The sequence below is a fragment of the Chanos chanos genome, chromosome 1 (assembly GCF_902362185.1).
Source record: "Chanos chanos chromosome 1, fChaCha1.1, whole genome shotgun sequence".
Classification (NCBI taxonomy): Eukaryota; Metazoa; Chordata; class Actinopteri; order Gonorynchiformes; family Chanidae; genus Chanos; species Chanos chanos.
In genome coordinates, this window is record NC_044495.1 from 12573592 (window position 1) to 12595295 (window position 21704).

At 40.4% G+C, this 21704-nt stretch overlaps 2 protein-coding genes across 3 annotated transcripts; one reads left to right on the plus strand and one right to left on the minus strand.

The window, feature by feature from the left end:
- Positions 1-250: 250 nt before the first annotated feature.
- On the minus strand, positions 251-9157 carry LOC115812063 (gamma-aminobutyric acid receptor subunit rho-1). 2 transcript variants are annotated; one of them, XM_030774550.1, is made up of 10 exons: positions 9048-9157; positions 5877-5924; positions 5323-5429; positions 3724-3791; positions 3243-3466; positions 2504-2586; positions 2083-2223; positions 1326-1478; positions 942-1138; positions 251-550 (listed from the first exon to the last, which is right to left on the minus strand). In XM_030774550.1, the coding sequence occupies exons 1-10, from the start codon at positions 9152-9154 to the stop codon at positions 251-253; spliced, it is 1428 nt and encodes a 475-aa protein (XP_030630410.1). In that variant the 5' UTR covers positions 9155-9157. The 2 variants fall into 2 exon arrangements, with proteins under 2 accessions (XP_030630410.1, XP_030630418.1); XM_030774558.1 differs by lacking the exon at positions 5877-5924 and having other exon boundaries at positions 9048-9064.
- A 6605-nt stretch (positions 9158-15762) lies between these two features.
- atxn3 (ataxin 3) lies at positions 15763-21697 on the plus strand. The gene is made up of 11 exons (XM_030781332.1): positions 15763-15807; positions 16521-16685; positions 16852-16896; positions 17310-17395; positions 17572-17638; positions 17758-17845; positions 18004-18139; positions 18650-18813; positions 19230-19398; positions 19630-19679; positions 19871-21697. Exons 1-11 carry the CDS (start codon positions 15784-15786, stop codon positions 19906-19908), a joined length of 1032 nt encoding a protein of 343 aa, XP_030637192.1. The 5' UTR covers positions 15763-15783; the 3' UTR covers positions 19909-21697.
- The last annotated feature ends 7 nt before the right edge of the window (positions 21698-21704 follow it).

Sequence of the window (21704 nt, forward strand, 5' to 3'; positions counted from 1 at the left end):
TGTTAAGATTTTGTTGAGCTTACATCTTCAAGAAGTACTTCCCATACATTTCCGAAGACACCGGGTGTGGAGAGCGAAATATGTTTTTTCATATCCAGCTGTGAAATAAAGACACCTCTTTCCTGGGATATCTGTCCCAAATGTTCTCACAAAAGAAACTGTAACCTTTGATAAATCATTCAATCCTGGTTCAGTTTGTTGGTCCAACAGGCAGATGCTCTTAGAGATGCATCGGTGGCTGAATGTGATATTACGAGTAGATAGACCAGTAGATTATGTTGAAAAGGGTGTAGGCACCAGGGAAGATCACCCTAGAGTACTTGTCTATGGCATGGGTATCAATCCAAATATTGATGTAGCTTCTTGAACCTATCTTCACCGTGCCTGTGGTTGCATTGTCCGCCAGCGTCAGCTGAGCCAAGATCCTCTCCTGCCTCCCGCCATTTTCAGGCATCCCATAATGCCCCGTGTTGTTTGTGTCTACATCGCTGTAGCCTGCGGTCATCATCAGATCTTCATCAGGGTTTGCTATACCACATGTACAGGGCAGCTACATCAGAATAAAGGGGAAAAGTTAATATGACTGAATTCCGTTACAAACAAACCTTTTGTAATCATTTCTACAAATTTGCATGCCATTAACGTTTTGAAATCAGACTTTTTATTCTGATTTCACAGGCTCTGTAAATCCACAAGTAGCTGTAAGCTTCACTGCCATCTGTCCAACACGGTATTCAGGTCATCTTCCCAGTAGTCTTAGGAGCCACTTGGTAGACAAAATCCTCAGTATTATTTATGTTACAATAAAGTGCTATTCTCAGACTGTCATTTTAAGAAAAAAAAATAGGTCACATTAAGAGTTATTGCTATTATTATTATTCTTATTTTTATTATTATAAATAATAATAAACTGTAGCTCATTTGTGAAATGACAAACTTACTCGATCCCTGAGCTTCCTCTCTCTCCGCTCTTGCACGGTGCTCAGGTAGTTGACGGCTGCATACTCTATCACAGAGAGAAAGACGAACACAAAACTGACCCAGAGGTAAATGTCCACTGCCTTAATGTAGGACACTCTTGGCATTGAGGCGTTGACTCCAGTGATGATAGTGGACATTGTCAGAACTGTAGTGATACCTGTGTAAAAGCAGAGAGCGGAACCTTCAGAGAGTTATCTAGAAACTATAACAGAGTTAGATAAAGCAGAATTATTCCTTCGTCGATACACAAGCGATGTGTCTCTCAGATGAAAATATGTAAACTATCACTTTAAAACCAGAGGACACTATGTATGCTTTTGAACTGGAGGAGAGCGTTATCCTACCCAGAGGGACTCTAGCAGGGACAGCCCTACGATCAATCCAGAAAGACACCCAGGACAGCATGACCATTAGAGTGGCTGGGAAATAGGTTTGCAGCAGGAAGAAAAAGATGTGCCGTCTCAGAGTGAAGTGGATGTACAGGCGATTGTACCACCCTGAGAAAAACAAAAATGAATTGAATTAGTCCTTGCCATTGTGATAATGAAGTGTGTTTATCTTTGATATTAGACTCCATTACTGTCAACGAGATTGGAGCCCTGCTCTATACCACAGAGATAAGCAGATTCATTAATACCATTTCTCCAGTTTGTTAGTTTTCATCAGCCATCAATCTTTCAGATGGCTACGTAATTGAATAAGATGTTTACTTCTGACTGATGGCAGATCCTCATTTAAGAGTAATGCTGTTAATGTATCTTGGAGAGACTACAAACAGAGTTACCCTATGAACTCATCCATAGAATCAGAGATTAAAGAAGATTAATTTGATTTACAAATGTTCGCAATGTACTACCAGTCAAGTTTCTGTCAAAACAATGTAAAATGAAAAATACTTTTTAGTTTGACTTGTCTTTTTCATCTGTTGATAATTTGTGTGAGTTGTCATAATGTTAGACAATTGTACTTTTTAAAATTTGTTATTAAACTTTTAACCTCAATTCATTTTTTTTCACATTTTCTGAGTTGTAAATGAGTCTGTGAGTAGACTGCCAGGTCAATGCAGAATGTTTGTCTTTGTATAGTTCTATAGCTTGTTACCTGTACTACTGTAAAAGGCCAGTTTTGTAGTGGTGTGAAACTTCTGGATAAGAAACTGTGATAGAGAGATTCTGTCATCAGTGTTGAGAGACTCATTCCCTTTCTTCCAGTACAGCATCAGGTCATCATCGGTGTATGCATCTGACGAGATAACAACCAAACAAAAAGGTTTTCTCTCACAAATGGGGCATTGTTAAATTTGAAGTAACAAATAACAAAAAAATGTACAAAAAGAAATGAGGTAAATTCTGTGGTTTCTAGTTCTATAAAATTCAATTGCAGGGTTAGGCAAAAACTCGTTTTTGTTCCTGTGTTATAAAAACACTGTTAACACCTATTTTATTATGTAATGAACATATGTAATGTACATTGTTAAATAAACTGTTGACAAAAAGTATGAATTTTGTTCAAAACCACATACAGCTTTCTATCTCCAGCGAACACGTCTGTGTGTCCAATGGGAATCGACTCAGGTCCATGTTACACATGGCAGTTACTGTAACTCTGAAAAACAAACGTTGTGTCATTACTCCACTTTTCTGTCTTCAGTCAAATCTGCCTCAAGGCAGGCTATTTTACACATAACAGTTTAAGAGTGGAATTCACAGCTTTAGTCACTGTACGTAAAACAAAATGTAAATAAAATAACAAGAAGAGATACAATAATAATACACAGGATAATATAAATAAGTCTGTCTTAGCAATCAGTTAAAATTGTCAAAAGGACCGCATTGTCCATTCTGACTGCATGCTATATTTAATTTCTGTTTCATTTTATTCAATTTCATCTTGATAAAACCACGCAGGGTCACTGTAGTGGTTCTTGGTTCTAGTTTTGCGTACTGAGGTGTGTTGATTTAAGCCTAGTCTCTATGCTGTTTTTTAAAATTGCATTGGACAAAAGCATCTGCCAAATTACTACATGTAAATTGAAGACTGGCTGTAAGTGACATATTTCGCGGCTGTTGCTGACTACATGGGTAGTCAAGTCCCGCTAACCAACTGCAGGACGACAATGTACACGGCCCCTCATTTTATCCAGAATAAAAAAAGTGGCTCCCTGGCCGTGAGCTGTTGGGGAGAGGGATAATACATGATTAAAATTTGTCCTCATTTCAGACGTGACATTTCAGACGAGAGAAAGGGCTGAATCACTCTACCGTAAACTGTAGAGAACATTTCCGTCAGGATACACCCGCAGCATGACGTTGTCCGTGGTGGTGTCATGGATGAAGGACCGCTTAGAGTGGACAAAGAACATGTCCGGCACCCAGATCTTCTTCACCAGTCTGCTGTCAAAAGTCATACTCTGGTTGTTGGTGCTGGGAAAGGCCAGACGCTCGTCCTTCCAGTAATGCCTCAGATACAGAGTCATGGTAAAGTCCTAACAAACATGAAAGGTTCATATGAGAGCCCTCACAGATGTGACAAAACACATTATCATTTTTTCATTACACTCTGCGTACAAAAAAAGTAAAAAAAAAAAAAAAAAAAAAACAGTAAGAGGATGTATAAAAAGACGATATTTAAAATAGAAAATATTTGAATATTTAATAAATGACTCTGTAGTAGGTGTTTTATTCCGGGTGTCACTTTAAATAAATAAAATAAATGAAGGAATAAAAGAACACAACAGCTCACCATATCAACCTCCGAGATGGTGTCAAGACTCTCCACTTGAACATCGACCCCTACCGGAATAGGAGGTCCTGAAATTAAGAGCACAGATTGAGGAAGAACTGAGCACCTGCAGTGCTCAAGTGTGTCTTTCTGAAATGTCTTTACAGATACTGTTGTTGTGACGTTCATTGGCTTTATAACATGAAAGACAAATCTTGCAAACAAATTCAGCGGCCAGTGGGATTATTTTTAACCCCTATTTTCTTTTATTACTAAATAATAACAACAGCTACATTGTATATAGTCATGCTGGATTTGTATCTCATATTTGTAAACAGCATCCCAATATTTCCTACATAGTGAATTACGTTTTTCATAATCTGGTTATCCAGTGCTTGTTTCTGGAACTGTTGAACAAGTTGGATTAGGTGACATTTTAGATGCATGAGAAATTTGTCCTGTTTTATCCTTTGTAGTCTTTCATAATAATGAGATACAATTAGGTCACAACGGATCATTGTTGTAGCAACCCACATCTGGACATTTTCCAGGTCTTCTTTTTTTTTTCACCCCTGCCTTAGTACATAAGCCAGCAGCAGTTGACATCGGAAATGACAGTGTAGGGAGGCCAAAAAGGTCATTCACAATGTAGTGGGCAGATTTGCTAAACAGATTACAATTACACATATCATTTAAAATGTACTTTCATACGCAAACTCATTTCTCAAGACAGGCTGCACTGTTTAGTGTAGAGGGGTATTTTTAGATGGTTTGAGCCTCTCTCGAAGATTTATTTGATTTATTTGTTGGCTTAGCAGTGACTTAGCTGTGTCCTGTTTATCCTTTCAACAGAAATTATCTCTATTCTTACACAGAACTCAGTACTGTAGGCTTGTCATGGGCTTGCATGACATTTATGGTCAAAGGAATTACAGCTTTTTGCATGTGATACATAAACGTACCACAAAGAACATGTACCATCAGAGGCAAAACACGTATGGGAGATATATGAATCATAATCTGCCATGAGTGCCACAAGCCTGTGCTCCTAAACACTTAAAATCCCCATAAATTATTTATAACACCACAAACCAACCATGGAATTCAGGTTTCTACTGATACACAGGATCCACGAGTAAAACATATTCTTCTCATTACGCACAGGGTCCTCTTGTATTTTACACGGTGTATTGTAGGACTCATAAAGCTATTTGTGTCTTGCAAGAGATGTTGTATTTGATATACTTCATTTGTTTTTCCATAATGGTATTTATTTGGCATCCAAATATAATGACTGAGTGCTTCATGCTGAAATGTATCTGCTAAATTGAATAAAAACTGTAAAAACAAAAAAGGCACTAACTTTAAAGCTGCCTGTTGCACCATACTATTGACTCTGTTCAGTTTATGGGCATATAAGTTACAACAACGAAATATTCTCTATAAAACGACACAATAGATTGTCCTGTGTTTGTCACCTACACCTAAGTTTTCTTGTAGGAATTTTTATAGTGCATTTGGTTCTTGCAGCTTTAGTTAAGTCTTCCATGAACAACTAAACCAATCATATGGTTAAACATTTTCACAAACACAAATCCTAAAAAAAAAAAAAAAACATACCTCCAAATGCAGGTCTCATGGTAAAGTCATGGTCATCTAGTCTCAGCAGTTGCTCTGACTTCGTCACAGGAGATTTTGTCATGTCTGGGCTTCTTTTTAAGATTGGACTGCATTAAAAAGAATAAATATCATAAAATCTGCCCATTTAGAATCATATATCACATTCTGATCTTTTACTAAGAGGATCTATTTTAATACCAGATGCACACATACAGTACGTTTGTAGGGCTCCACAGAACATTTTATGTAATAGAGATCATCCACATATTACCCTTTGATGATCAGGACCTAATACCAGTACACATATCATGAGTGGTAGTATAAATTAGTTTCTGTGTAATACATCTTTGAGTAAGGTATTAAAATTTCTCTGCTCTGATGATTCCATGGTATTTCGCATAAATTTAAAATATACATTGTTCAAAAAAATAAATAATCAAAATCATCATCGTGTGATTTTGTTTTGTTTGTTTTTCATTTATGTTGTGTGACATAAAAATGCACAGTGATATCAGAATCTATAGTTTTTAAAGTTAAATAGAATCTTTTCAGACCTGCCAGATTTGTGTCCGCCTTCCATTCTTGATGTCTCTCTTCTTGATCTGCATAAATGTTCAAAAGAATAAACTGTCAAGCCCACGAAAGGTTGAAAGCATCACTAACACTCCAAGAGAATTTTCCCTCTGTGAATGAAAACTACATTCTATAATTGGTCACATTCTACAGTTGGTCACATTTTCTAAGTAAATCACCATTTTTGCTAAAAAAAAATTGGCTGATTTATTTAGATTATTTCTGCACTTTTGACTTTGTTTGTTTGGTTGTTCAGGGTTTGTTTGTTTAGCATTTGGAGACATTAGGGTGAGAGTGGGGGGGGGGGGGGTAAAAGATGCTTTCTAGTGTAACTGTATAATGTGTTTATCACAACTGTAATAAGTAGTATTTCTCCCCTTTCATTGGTTCCTGTAATTCTCATCTTATGAATTCATTGCTTTTGAAAGTGTATCAGACTGGGTTTATACTGCTCACTGATGTGTGCACTGATCTGTGCAGCTTCTTAAATTATTTCCCATTCATGTCTAATGTGTGAATGCTAAGCCTTCAAATACACATAAACACTTAATTCAACAAGACCGTGTGAAAAGATTTACATTTGGAACAGCTTGTTTTTTTTGTTTGTTTTTTCTTTTTTAGGAAATACAGTATTTCTCACTTGCATGACTAAATACTATCAGATTCTTAGCTTCTATGGTGAATGTCCTAGAAATGAAGAGACGTGAGTGTAATCTGCTATCAAAAATAATGTGGAAAAATGATTGACCGAGGTGTTGTGAGATGATTCTGACTGCAGTATTGATATGACTAAGGCAGAGTGATGGATATTATTCCCGAAGGCTAGAGTGTATTTTTAGACTTAACTCACAAACTAATGAAACTGAAGCACAATGCCAAACCAACCATACTTCAGTATCTCTGCTCCCAAAGGCTCTTTTTCTTGAAACCCTGTCGAGTATGTCAAACATAGTGATGATTTAAGTGTGTGTATTACCTATTACATATTGTATACTCTTGAAATGCACGTATGCTATGCCTTGTTACATTAGACTAAAAATAATTAAAGCTACAACATCAGACAGACATACCGATTTTCACTCACAAATTTTTCAGTCACATTTTCATAGACACAAAATATATCAGACCCCTTAATGTTAGCTAGATGCCTTAACTTGATGGCAGACCTGTTGCATCTGTGAGATTCAATTATTCTCCACTTGAAGATCCCGAAGGAAGATCCCAAAGATACTTCAGTCCTACTTTTTCTATTTGGTTTGAACAATTTGCATAGAGATGCTTACATTAGGAGGGAAACTACCTGTGAATATAAAGTCTCATTGACATCGGTGAGGAAAATTTTAGAGACATTTAGAAATACTTAAAGCATTAAGAATACTTCCATTATGAGTAGTCATGAATCAGTTCAGTGAATCGTGACTGTTTTGGTTCCTTTCTTAATGAAACCTCACATCTGTGCATCTCTCAGGAGAGACACAGCTTGTCTTTTGTTGGGTAGCATTAAGTAGGTCACAGTAGATGAATCTGGCAAACACAAAATGGATTACTAGAGGAACAAAAGGGAAAAAAAAAATGCATGTAATGTAGCCCCCTCATAGATTGTTTCGGTTTAATAGCAAAGCAAAAAGTAATGTTTCATGTTTTCTATGGCAATTAAAGTTTTTTTATTTTGTTTTGTTTTTGTTTCTATTTTGTTTATTTATTTAATTTTTTTTCTAGCTTAGAGAGACGGTGTGTGTTCCGTTGTTCTGTATGCTATGATGGCCATTACTCCTCTTTGCCTGGCTCAGCAGCTGGTTACTAATCCGCTTGACAGAGAGCTCTCTCTCTCTCTCTCTCTCTCTCTCTATGCCCTAGAGATCAGACTGTCTGTCTGCACACTTGATCGTGTTTCCTCTGTTCTCCCTGTCACAACTGCCATAACAAGACAAAGCCAATAATAGCACTTCCTATTCTTCTTAAAACTGATGTAGAGAAGACATCTGTGCTTTTGAGGGTCACAAAGGCAGGTTTGATCATCGATACATTTTAATGAAACAAAAAGAGTCACCAATCCACTGGGTCTCAGCAGAAAGATTGTATGCCATCTGTATCTCCTTTCATGCTTTCTGCTAAAGATATATTGCCATGTTTTAAAATCCACACAGTGCCATTATTAGTACCATGATTAGTACCGTGTAACTGTACATTGCAAATGTGAGCCACATCTCCATCAAGCCAGATCAAAATTTTCAGCTATGCAATGTACATTTGACTTATCCTGAAAATCATTCCTAGGAAATCAAATGAAACATATGCTGTCTGATTAGAGCATCTTAGGAAGATTACACCAGACGAACAGCATTCGGACATTAAGAGGTCACTTAAAGTTACTTCTCATATTAAACATGTCCAACAACTTTACTGATAATCCCCCATCTCATGGGTCATCTGTAAAAACATCACTAAACTGTCACTAAAATGGGTCTGAAAGAAGTGAGGCCAGAGAGCATGTAATAGCCATGGTATGATGCTGAATATATTTAATTTTGGTCAGAAAGTGTACCAACTAGAAACTGCCTGTTAATCCCTTTACTGTCATGGAAAGAATAAAGACACTCCTCATCATATTATATTCATGTCATTTCATGTACAACAATCAAGTATTATTACAATCTATAATCTATTCATTGAGGATGAGGTACCACTAAACTTTTGTTTGTTTGCTTGATTCCTTTGATCCTTATATATTTGTCAGGCTACTGTATCAAAATGCATGCATTTTATGATAAAGCATATTCAACACTGTTAGCTAGCACCTTACACTGTTAGCTAAAATAAACCCACATCACGTCTCCCAGCTGATTCGTGATCATCAGAAAGAAAGCAAGAGAAAGCAAAAATCTCAAACCTTCTGCATCACATTTTCATACCATAAAATCGTAAACAGATTTAAACGTCAAAATCAGAGCTTTGAGAAATTACAAGTTTAATTTTGTGTCCAGTTCTCTTGTAATTTGCATTGCCAGGCCAAAGAACAAGGAAATAAAAAGGAAAAAGCGATGGACAAAATGAAGTAGGGTTTTTTTTCCCAATATGAAATTATTCTTTTCAAAATGAACATGATGGTCAGTATTACAGGCAGTGTGAGACTAACCAAACGCCCTCCTTACCTGCTGTGTTTGTACGTCTCCAGCTTGTGACCCCTCTGATGGGCTGATCTCCCGGCTACACCCATCAGACAGACACAGATCAACACAATAATTGCCTCCATCTGCATGGTTCCACATACACCCTCCACAAAAAAACCTCAGGATTCAGATTCCACGTGTCACACTGGTCAGAGTTGTTCGGATGTAAGGGTCCATGGACATTATTTTTCAAGCGAGAAGCCAAGGAAGAAATTGTAGCTGTGGTTTGGCTGTAAACATCCCTTAGTGCTTAATCTCCACAGTGGGAAAAGCAATTTTGACTAAACCCATAAATCCTTGAGCGTCAGATGGCACAGATTTGATTCCCCCCCACACTGTGAGGGATGTGGAGTGTTCTACACTGCTCCAAACCAATTCTCCTAATGATCCAGCGGTGCTCTGCTTTCTGCTATGAGGTCAGAAGGGATGAGGGTGAATTCCTCCACACACTCACACAGATATCACTGGAGACCGAAGGACATTTCTCCCTTCATGCAGTCTGGATGTGTTTTGGAAACAGGTCTAAAAATATCACTCAGTCACTTTCTGTCTCTCTCTCTCTCTCTCTCTCTCTCTCTCTCTCTTCCTCCCTCTCTCTCTCTCTCTGATGATTTACTGTACAGTGAAGCAGATAATACAGGGGAAATCCATAGCTCAGAGTGGAAAGTTTGATTCCTGAGAATTTGCAGGATTTAAGCCTTTCCCACTTGCGATATATTTTTTTTTTAATGCGAATATTTCTTTCTCTCATTGTGAGAATTTTAAAGCCTGAAATTTACTTGAAATTATATTGTTTCCATTGTCCTTTTTTTTTTTTTTTTACAGAATAAACATCTGGATTAGAGGATAAAATTGGGTTAGTGCTATGAGAGACAATTTTAAAAATGGGTGTAAAGAATACAAGATGGGATCATGCAATAACGGCGTCTAGTATGGAGTTAAAGGCTTCCGGTGACGAAGATGGAATGGACAGGCACACAAATGCCAGTCTGGCTTGATACTGTGTTGTGTGTTTATGATTTGAATTGCTTGTTTTTTCATTAAGTACAAAAGAATGTGGCCTGAATATTGTGTTTCATGAGTTACTGTGTGCAAGCATCTCAGTGAAGACATGCTGTTGGCTCAGTGAATAACATGAGTATTTTTATGCAGGAAATGCACACTGAGGCATTTCTGAAAAGATGGGATGTCATGACTCATTAAGACGCACCTCTTCAAATAACACAGCAGAAGTGCAAAATCTTAACGAAATGACATATTGTTGGTGTCATTTTGTCCATGTCTTAGCTGGTCAGAGAGCATCTGCTGTGGGACCCTGTGTTAAGGCATGCAGATAACATGACTTTACCGATGCAGCTGTTTTTGAGAGACCTCTTGCTGTATGTTTTAGTGTCTCCACACTTATCCCTAGAGGACAGACTCAGGATACACTGGAGACATCTGATGAATATCTTGAGAGCATGTATCTCCTGTATGGTGTCTAGGCTCGTGTTGATAAAAACACCATTTTGTAGACTTAGTGAATGAAGTCAGATTCCAATGGAGGCCAACAAAGTCATAACTGGCTGGTATCACATTAAAGTTGTTCTACATGGGTCGTTGTCATTTGGGCCAGAAGAGCATGGTCATCTGCACACTGGAGGCCAATGATATGCTGGGTTATGGTGTTGTCACTGGTCTGGAGGACTCTGATGTTGAGTGAGTTACCAGAGGAATCATTCCTCTTGCAGTTGCTGGGGATTCTCCTTGCTCAGGTCGTGTTCTATCACTCGGCCTCTTGCATTACAAAGAACATCCATCCTGAAAGCCAGTGTGACTTTAAATAAGACCACAGCACATCAGACATGGTCTTTGTGGCACATCAGGTCCAAGAGAGGTGGTAAGGAGCACTTCTTCCTAGTCTTCACTGATCCCTACAAGATCTCTGATACCACTAACCATGATGTCCTATGCGTTCTGCTTAACAAGCTTGGTGTTTCCTGTAATGCCACACAACAAACATGCCAGGGTCTGCACTGGTGGGTAGCAAGCAGTCCCATTCGTGGTCAAGAGTACATCTGGTCTCCTGTCTTTCAACATGTTCCTTGCTGCCATCATAACCCACAAATAACTGGAAGCTGTGGGGTGCCGAAATAAATCACCTGAATGCTGGTGGGATTCAGTCTGGGCTTAAATCAGCTTAGAGTTTTTGAGGTTTCTAATGACCTCAGAGAAGCAAAAGACTTCATTTAGGTGTTGGACATGCATAGAAGCCTTGGTAGCTTGTCAAGTGTGCTACGAATTATTGAGCTGGTTTTGTTCAGAGGGCAAAAACGCTGGTTATGCATGTGACCGTGGTTCTATGAAGGAGTGGAGGACTGCCAGAGGAAATCAATAGACTAGTGGAGGTCCTCATGCACTCACGCATTGGTTGAGAACATGCATAAACATCACATATTAGATAAGATTAGATTCAACTTTATTGTCATTGTGCAGAGTACAGGTACAAAGCCAATGAAATGCAGTAGCATCTAACCAGAAGTGCAAAGCATAGTATTATTTATAGATAAGTGCAGGTATAGTGAGTACTGCAGTAGTGATGCTATATCTTACAGTATATACAGCATTATAGACAGTGGTGAGCAATATATACAGATATGTACATGTATATATATTAATTATGTTATACACAGAGGTGAAGCTGACAGAGTAGACAGAGGAGTGTATATGTATGGGTTGAATATACATAATAGACAAAATATTTACAGTATGATGTATGTACAGTTTAAATAGGGTACTCTGAACAGCATGAGAGGTATGTTCATGACAACCACAAGGTATCATGACGTTCTAAATGGCCATTCTCGCCCTGCCAAGTGACCAGAGACTCTGGCAGTCTTCCACTCCTTCACAGAACCATGGTTACATACATAACCAGCATTCTATTTCAGTCCTTACAGACTGCCAGAGGCAATCAATAGACTAGTGGAAGACGTATGCCAACTATGTCATGAGGAAGCTTACTCAGAATCAGGGAAGACAGTAGTAAGCACAGCCACATGTGTCAGCGGAAGCAAGGCTACGTTCAGACTATAGAACATGGTGAATGTGCTGGGTGAAGACCATGTTGCATCTGAGCAGATATCAGATAGGGGGGCACCATGTAATGCGGCCCATGAAGTTGCCATGGCTCAGGTCAAATGACCTTTCAATGACACAGGGACTGCATGCCCTTGCAGCTGGTAAGCAACAGAGATAGCCTCTATGACCCAAAGAGAAAGCCTTTGTTTGGAAAGAGGAGACCCCTTGTTTTTCCCTCCAAAAAAACCAAACGGTTGGCCTGAGCCCTGCCAGGGCCAAGTAACAGAAACATATTACCACAATGCACACACAGGACACTGGGACCGATGGCTAGGGTCAGCTGCTAGATCAAATGCAGCCAAAGAAAAAGGCCTGTTGGTAAACTAGGGCAATAGAACCTTAGGTAGAAAGACGGGGTTAGGCCATAAGGTGACATGACTATCCTCAGGGCCCCAATGCATACACTGAGGCCTAATTGACAGGGCATGAATTTCACTTACCTGACTAAAAGACGTTATGGCCAACAAAAAGGCAGTTTTATATGAGAGCCACTTGATGTCAGAGGACTGCATAAGCTCAAAGGGAGCTTCACATAGGCCATTCAATACAAGGGGCAGATCCCATTGTGGACTTTTAAAACGGCTCAGCAGACATAAACAAAAAGCACCTGTAATCAGCCTGTGAGAACCCAAAGACATCCCACCCTGTAAATTGTGATGGGCTGCAATAGCTGTCACATAGACTTTTATTGCAGCTGGAGACTGGCCAGAATCCAACAAGCTCTGGAGATATTCAAGCACCTCAGAAACAGGACAAGACTTTGGGTCCAAAAACCGGGCTGAACACCATGCAGAAAAGATCTTCCATGTGTTGTTGTACATGCTGCACGTTGATGGAGCATGCATTCAGAACAGTGTCCCGAACCCCTCGTGAACAGTCCATGAGCTGTTGTTCAGAGGTTCAGCCTCTCTAGGTGGGGATGCCCAGAGGGTCCCTTGTATTTGAGACAACAGTTCCTGTCTGTGTGGCAGAGGACATGGACAAGCTGCTAACAGGGACCGTGACAGAGGGAACCATGGCCTGGACAGTTGGTGAGGAGCAATTAATAAGACCTGACAGTCCATCCCCTGGATGCGACTGCAAGTCATCTAGATGAGAGAGGGGGCTGGAGAGGCAAAAACGGTTGGGCCATTCATGAGCTAGGGCATCCTGGCCCAGGGATCATCCATCTCCACAAACCAAGATGGGCACAGTGATGACTGCTGGGTGGCGAACAGATCTATCCCTGCTCTGCATTATTTCCTCCATAACAACTGAGCCACTTCCTTGCTGAGGGACCAGTCTCCTGCACGTATACCTCCCCAAGAGAGGATGTCTGCTGTGCAGTTTGTGATCCCCGGAATGTGCGCCGCTCTGAGAGATAGCAGGTACATGTCTGCCCAGATGAGAAGCTTCCGTGTCAGGGCCAGACACTGCCTGGACCTTGTGGCCCCCTCATGGTTTATGAAGAACACTACTGATGCGTTGTCTGTCTGAATCAGCACATGCCTCTCTGTCAGCTCTGCTTTGAAGTGACGAAGTGTCAACCAAACAGCCATCAATTCCAGCAGATTTATATGCTGTGAGTAGAGTTCTGGCCCCCAGCTGGAACCATCAGGGAATGCGGGGTGGTTCCATGCAGAACTGTGCAAGGGCTCTCCTGATGGCAAGAAGTCTGGCTGGAGTGAGAGAGGCCAACATTCACCTGGAGTCTAGGCTCATGCCTATAAACTCCACTGACTGAGAGGGAGTGAGGGAACTCTTTGCCCAATTGATGGTAAACCCCAGGGCTGTCGCATGCTGCAACAGTTGCTGATTTTCCATCACCGCCTGCTGTGGAGAGGGCACAATGAGGAGCAAATTGTCAAGATATGGTAAGACTAGTAGACTTTGATGATTCAAGGGATCAAGGACAATCTGCACACAGCATGTGAACAAACGCAGAGCTAGGGAGAGGCCACATGGAAGGAGACAATACTGGTATACTCTTCCCTGAGAGGCAAACCAGAGGTAGCACCGATGTTCTTAGGCAATAGGCACTTTAAAATATGCATTCTTCAGGTGGAATAAAACCTGTCTGGGTGAATCTGTGGATCCACATGTTCTATTGCACCCTTCTGAAAAAGCTCAAGGACTTCTAATTGGAGAGCATGTGTCTGTCCAGGGTTGTGAACCACTGTGGATTGCACTGCAGTATGTAGGGGTGGGGGGGGGTGGGGGGTGGGGGGGGGGGGGGTCAACAGCAGAACTGGAGACGATATCCCTCCAAAAACATGCGCAGGAGCCAGTGATTTCAGGTGATCTCTCCCCAGCGGTTGAGTTGGAGGGTAGTGAACTGGCCCACCATCGACAGAAGGAGTCAGTAGCACAGGGCAGTGGTTCTAGTATCTTTGGAAGAGCACCGGCAGAGAGGAGCCCCTGGTGGCCTGGAGGTGAGAGTGGTGTCTGATTCTGGGTCTAGCCCAGTTAAGCGCAAGTAGCACAGCTCCAAGGGCATCATGCTACAGGCTGGGCATGGGTTCGTCAGTGCCTTACTCTGGGGGTTGATGCCCAGACAGGATGGGCAACAGTCATGCGCATCCAACGCCTCCATGAATACGCACCAGGCAGACTCCATTCCAGTAGTGATAGTAATAACGTGCCAGCAAGGGTGCTTGAGATATTGCAGTGAGTAGCTAACACATAGCACCACTGATGCTCGCTAACTGAGCATCACTAAGTACTAAAGCTGCTAAAAGTGAGCAGGAGCCTTAGCAGTATGATATATTCTCAGAAGAATAAACCAGATCAGAGTCGATCAAAAACTGGCGCTCATACAATCTCAATTAACTACCTACAGGAATAAGGGGATTTCTGAAGACTACATACCGTTGCTTTCCCTCCTATCCAGTTAGCGGTAGGTAATTATTCAGTGAGCTCACCATAGATACAGGAGCTTTAGGTGAGGTAATTCAAGCCAGCAGTAGTCAGTAACACCGACAAGCCCGCTCGTAGCAGGTGTTCGGCAACACCAGCATGAGCGGAATATTATATTCAGATACTCATAATTATTATCTCTGTTGCATGAACAAACAACAGGATATCTGCACCTGATTTGTCTGTAAAGACTTGCCTGCTTTCACGAGACAGGCCGCAATGCATGATGGTCTAAGTCGATCCACATAGGGTACATCGGTTGCACCCTACTTTTCTCGATGCAATGTGGGATACTTTAAGCGCACTATATAGAGTATAACAATTCTCACTATACATTCGGACAGTACTACAAAATGGTGAGCTCACTATATAGTGCACTACATTCTGAGTGGTAAGTGATTTTGGACACAGCATAAGGCTGTGTGTGTAAATGAAATGTACAGTAGCAAAACCTGAAATGATACGTGACCGAGTAGTTACACAAGAAATACTAAAATCTATTTCATAGCGTATGAATGTTTGGCTTGTCAAAGGAAAAAAGCTCCTACACGTTTAGGCACCAGTCACGTTCCAATTTTACATTCTAATCAGCTGATTGAGCGTCTCATATGGGGACTCACGCTGAAAGCTGATTGGCTGAGACATTCTGACTTCACTGGGGTCAGAGTGTGGAGCAGGCTGTTTCATCACAAACGTTCCAAACATGGAGTCAATCTTTCACGAAAAAGTGAGTTACCCTGATATCTTATTGATTTGGCTTCATAGCGGTCCATCATGAATGGTGTTAAAATATTAAGGTGACATTTATGCAGTCGTCATTAAGAATATGGTGAAATATGCATGGATTTCAAGCGTAACTATCGTTGTTAGGGTAGCTAGCATAGCGAGCCCGTGATATTAGCTTAGTAGCTAACCTGGTAGTTACAAGTTAGCAACTTTATTTAATAAGTCTGCTAAATTTTAACTGTGAAGATACTTGCTGTGCTTTATGATACGCTTTGTAGGGCTTGTGTCACACACGTTGTACGCACTGTTTCGATTTGGTTGGCGGAGAGACCGGCTTTTTAGCAACTGCTCTGCTAAAGCTAAATCAGAGGAAGTTAGCTGACTGGCTTGTTGTTGGTATTGAAAAAGTTAGTTTAAGGAGATAACACACCGAGTTGCTGAATATTAGTTCAGCCACTGGTGCCTCTGTTCTGCCAGTTCTTTCGGTTATTTCTTGGCTTAACTTTTGCTGTAACTTTTACACCTAAATTGGCTCTCAATCTATCGTTATGTGTATAACCTACTTTCTTTAGACTGGATTCTAGCAACCTACACTTGACAACAGTAGCGCACGATAGTATTCATTCATTGTTTGTTTTGTTTGAGTAAAATGCCCTTCGAGATCATCTCACATGTGTAGTAACACGATATGTGTGTGGTACGGTGTTTTTATAGCAAGAGGGCTCTCTATGTGCCCAACATTGCCTGAATAACCTCCTTCAGGGTGAATACTTTACTCCGGTTGAGTTATCATCCATCGCACAACAGTTGGATGAGGAGGAGAGGATGAGAATGGCAGAAGGTGGTGTACTCAGTGAGGAGTACAGAACATTCCTACAGGTAAAGCTCCTCACCTCATTAGCTCACACTTTAAACCCATAATTATAGACGTGCTGTTGTAAATACACGTTTTAGTGTAGTTGGTAAAAGCTTCTGTACTTTGTGAAGACCAGTCATTTTATATGACATGTCTTCAGTCAGTGAGTCTTGTTTTCTTTTATCTTAGCAACCGTCCGGCAACATGGATGATAGTGGCTTCTTTTCCATTCAGGTGAGATTTTGGAGCAAGGCATTATCTGTATTTGCCTTGTTGATCATTTTTGTTCATTAATTCAACTCATCCCTTGGGAAAGTTCCAAAAAGAGCACACAAATACATTGGAGACTTGCGTGACACAGCTGAAGTTTCCCTTAGAGATGCAGTAGACTGATGGCTCTAGGGGACTGGTAGCTATTCCTCAGTGTTGCTTAAGCTCTGATCTGTAATGAATATTACAGCTTTTTACAATCTTAAACATTACTGTGATTAATCTAATGTGTAGCTTCTACTGATTTATTCGTATCAATACTGTGCTACAATTGTTCTTTTGAGTTTGAGAATATGAGACATAGCTGTGGAAAGTATTCTCTGCTCCGCAGTTATAAACACAGTCCCTTGCTATTGACTGTTTTGCTTTGTTTATAGGTTATCAGTAATGCATTAGGTGTGTGGGGTCTGGAACTGATACTCTTCAACAGTAGAGAATACCAGCGATTAATGATGGACCCCATGTAAGCCCTTTCTTTGTCTGAATTCTTTAGATCAAAACTTGTAATAACTACTTTCTGTGATTATCATAAGTGTTGCATCCCTATCAACTGCAGGGTCTATTTTCTGTTTTGCTTTTAACTAGTTTCAACATGTTAGTTTCTGTTTGTAATGTCTGCCAGATTGTGTCTTGTTTCAGAAATGAGCAGGCATTTATATGTAACTACAAGGAACACTGGTTTACAGTACGAAAACTAGGACAACAGGTGTGTTGCTTTCTGTTATTTTGAGTTGTTTGTGAATGCATGTGTGAGTATGTGAAAGAATCCACAGAAATGACATCAGACACTCGTTACCATTTCTAACTGTTTTTTCGTTGTTACAGTGGTTTAATTTAAACTCTTTGTTAACGGGACCAGAGCTAATATCGGACACATACCTGGCATTGTTCTTAGCACAATTACAGCAAGAAGGTAAAAAAGAGTGTCAGCTGCTTTTAAAACGAACAACCTTTTCTTTTGTGTGTGAAAGACATTGCGCAGTGTTTCTTAGTCTATTTCTTTTTGGCCCAATGCTTGGAGCATTTCCTGCATGGAAAAGATACCAACAAATCTTGTCATGCATCCTCTAGGATATTCCATATTTGTGATTCGAGGGAACCTTCCTGAATGTGAAGCTGACCAGATTTTGCGAATCATGAGGGTAGAGCAACAGCAGCGGCCCAAGCTAATTGGAGAAGACGAGGCCCAAACAAGCAGCAGGCAGGGGTGAGGGACCAAGAGTCTGACTATCCAAATAACTGCTCGTCACACATACAGCCCAGCGTTCACTCACAGTCAAAGGCTATGGGTCAGCAGGATTACAAGTTTTAAAACAAACAGGACATTTCAGCACCTTGTACGCTGATAAGAATTGGGTTTATCTCCTAAACACACTACTTTTTTTAACTCTATAGTTTCCGCTGTTTGTTTTTATGTACTGTATGTTTTGTATATTGTATAGCATGGGAGATCAAATTTTGTTTATGTATTTGAATCACTGACAGCGAAAGAGAGACCAGTCAGTGGTAGTTGCTTGTTTTTATGTTATAGTCTTATGTATATTATGGTAAAGTAGAAGTACAAGAAAACTATTCTTTTCTTGAAAACTATTCCACCCATTTGTGTACCTTATTTTTGCCATTGACACAAGTGAACTTTGCCACTCAGTTAGCCACTCTTTCAGTATATCTCCCAAACCTGTTCCTTACCCGTGCTGTACTTGTCTTCTGTCACCAGAGTGTCTGGGCAGCGTGTGGTGGAGACAGGGCACGGACTGGAGGAGGGTGTGGTGGATGAAGATGAGGAGGAGCTGAGGAAGGCTTTGGCACTTAGCAGGCAGGACATGGAGGTAGAAGATGAAGAGGCTGATCTGAGAAGAGCCATTCAGCTAAGCATGCAGGGTGGGTAGGAGGATTTAAAAGCAATGTGTTGTGCCTGCAACTATCCCTGCAGGTCAGACGTGCATGATTCAAATTATTAGACTGATTGAAGCGGTGCTAGCAGTGTTTGTGTCATGGATTTCCAGACATGTGTCTTAAGATACTGGTCGAGACCTTGTCCGGGGGGGGGGGGGGTGCATTTTGATTATCCAATCAGTGCACACTTTAGCTCGGAGCGTGTGTCTGTCCTTGTCTCAGATGTCCTGATGGAAATGGGAGCTTCACTAGACCTTGAGCAAACATCGAGGAATATGCTCTACATCACCAGCAGATGACCTTGTGTAATTATATAACCACTGGTCTCATCCTCAAGCTACACTGCTTTTAATAGCAATGTTTCCTTTTCTTTTTCTTTTTTTTCCCCCACTGTGGCTCAGGTGCCTCTCCGAGCAGCAGCTTCACTAGTTCTGTCGATACTGGTGTAACCATGACAACCGGGGCATCCCAAGCACCGGAACGCTCTGTGGGGGGTGGAGCAGGAGGCGCTCAGAGTGAGAACCTCACAGCTGAAGAGTTACGCAGGAGAAGACAGGCCTATTTTGATAAGTAAGCATTGCCTACTATGTCTGTCACTTTCTTTTTTTTTTTTTTTTTTAAACAATTTTTTTAAAATTGTTCTGGTCTTGTGGTGCAACGTAATAAAATCGTGAAAGTTTACACAGTCAGTTCCAGAGAAAAATATAATGTGTACCACTGCTGCAAAAGTTTCAGTGGTTCATTTGGTGCAAGTCTGAAAATGAATTTAGCTGATTCTTTTAAACTCTCCTTAAAACACAGGCAGACTCCACAGCAGGCTCAGGCCCAGCAACAGGACAGTCAGTCCACTGGTAAATACTTATGCACTTACGTCTGTTTTTGACTCAGATTGATTAAATACTTTCAAAGAAAGCAATACATAATGAGTGTTTGGTTGGTTATTACTAGAAATAGTTATAATACTCAGATACCGGTATACTCTATAAGCCTTTTTGTTAGTATTTTGAGTTTCTTATTAGTAACGAAAGATCTTGACACTCAGGTGGAGAGCAGAACTCTGGGACAAAACATGCCCATTGAGGACTTGGAAGCCGTGGTAACAGCTAGAGCCCTAAAACTGACTGGCTGCTGCCTGCCCCGCCCACTTGGCACCTCGAACGGGAGCAGCCTCCTTCCCCTTTAATTGTCTCTTGAGTGTATGAATGAAACGAAGGACCAGGCAGACAACATGAAGTTTGGCCACACAGCTTATACTCCACCCCTTTGGATCAGTTCACAATGATGCAGTAACATCACAGGAAAACTGCTAAATTAAAAAAAAAAAAAAAATGAAAAGGCTAGTCTAACCTTAAAGACTCTTTTGTTATATTGATGACAGTGAGAGAAGATTAAAAAAAAAAACAAAAAAAAACGCAATTCCCACTGTGGTTTTGCCAAACTGAGTCTGTTATTGCAGTTTTAACGGCTGCACCTCAGAAACGCTGGTTACTTTTGATTCTCACAACCCATTTATCTGCTTATCCTTCTGCTAAGGATAAAAGCGGTGATCATTTGGAGTGTGTCTGTGGTTTGGTCATGGCCTTGTCTGGAAATGGGCAGAGGAAGAGAAAAAGAGAGATGTTCTAAAGTATAAGTGTGCCAACAAGTGGAAGAAATGGGAGGAAAACTTTGGCCCTCCAGTTTTTGTTGTTGTTTTTTTTTAGGGTGTTAATGGGGACCAGTGGATGTGGGTACTGTGTGTACTCTGAACCCTTTTTCTGACTCTGCTTTTCCTAGAGATCGTCCCCCATATGAAATCAGTTTCATTTTCTGCATTACTTTAGGAGGGGTTATGGGTTTGCTTTCAAAAAAAAGTGTTTTTTTTTTTTGAAGGCAACTGTCTCTTAACTAGCTTTGCTACAGCGTGGGTTCAAATGCACATACACTAAAGGGTGCGGCCTTTATGCCTGTTCATGTACCTTAATCGATTGTGATGCAACCTTTGAACTCAATCCACGGTGATGATCTGCTTTGTTCTTTAAAGAGCAGTGTATTATTGATCTTAAGTAGACCGTAGACAGTAAAAACATTCATTCACAGCAATGTGAAGCAGTGTTCGACATAAACTTAACAGTTGCCTTTGTCATTTAAAAAAAAAAAAAACAGCCATTGACAGATGTATTCAGGGGAATCTGGGATTGTTAATGACAGGTGGGTTTGGATATCTGTTAAGCTATTGTACATGCACTGACTGACTATGGTTCCGTCCGTCAGTATTTTAGACTGAAAAACCAGGAATATGAAGGCATGTTGTGAGAATGGAGACAAAGCCTTATTGTGGAATTCTTTACTTCTGATACAGTGAAGAGCTGTAACTTTACTAAGAGTGTTTACAAGTATTTTGTTTGCATTGATTCTTCCAGTGGGTAAAGATTTTGGAGAAATGTGTTATGAAAGTATGTGATCTCATTATCAGACCTGCACCACTCACTACCTGTATACCTACTCTGAATGGTGACTGACCACAAACTGAAATATGAGTCGAGAAAAGTGTCAAGATATGCAACTGACTGGTCCATCTTTTTAGTCTACATTCACATGTTTCTCATCTCACTTAACATGACAAAGCACTTGCACTGTTTTTATTTCCTGAACTTTACTTAATCGTACACAGTAAAGACTAAAGGGTTCTCTTTCCTCTTTTTTTTCCCTTTGTTTTTTGAGTATTCTTGAATAAACATACCTTTTCTATGTTCCGTTTGCATTACCATGTGATTCAATGCTAACCATGTCATTTACATCTCATAAAACTGTTCCGTATACAAATTAAAACATTTTGGTCTTTGAATTACCTCAGCTTTCTTTCTCTTTATTTTCTGTGGATTTGGATTGTGAAT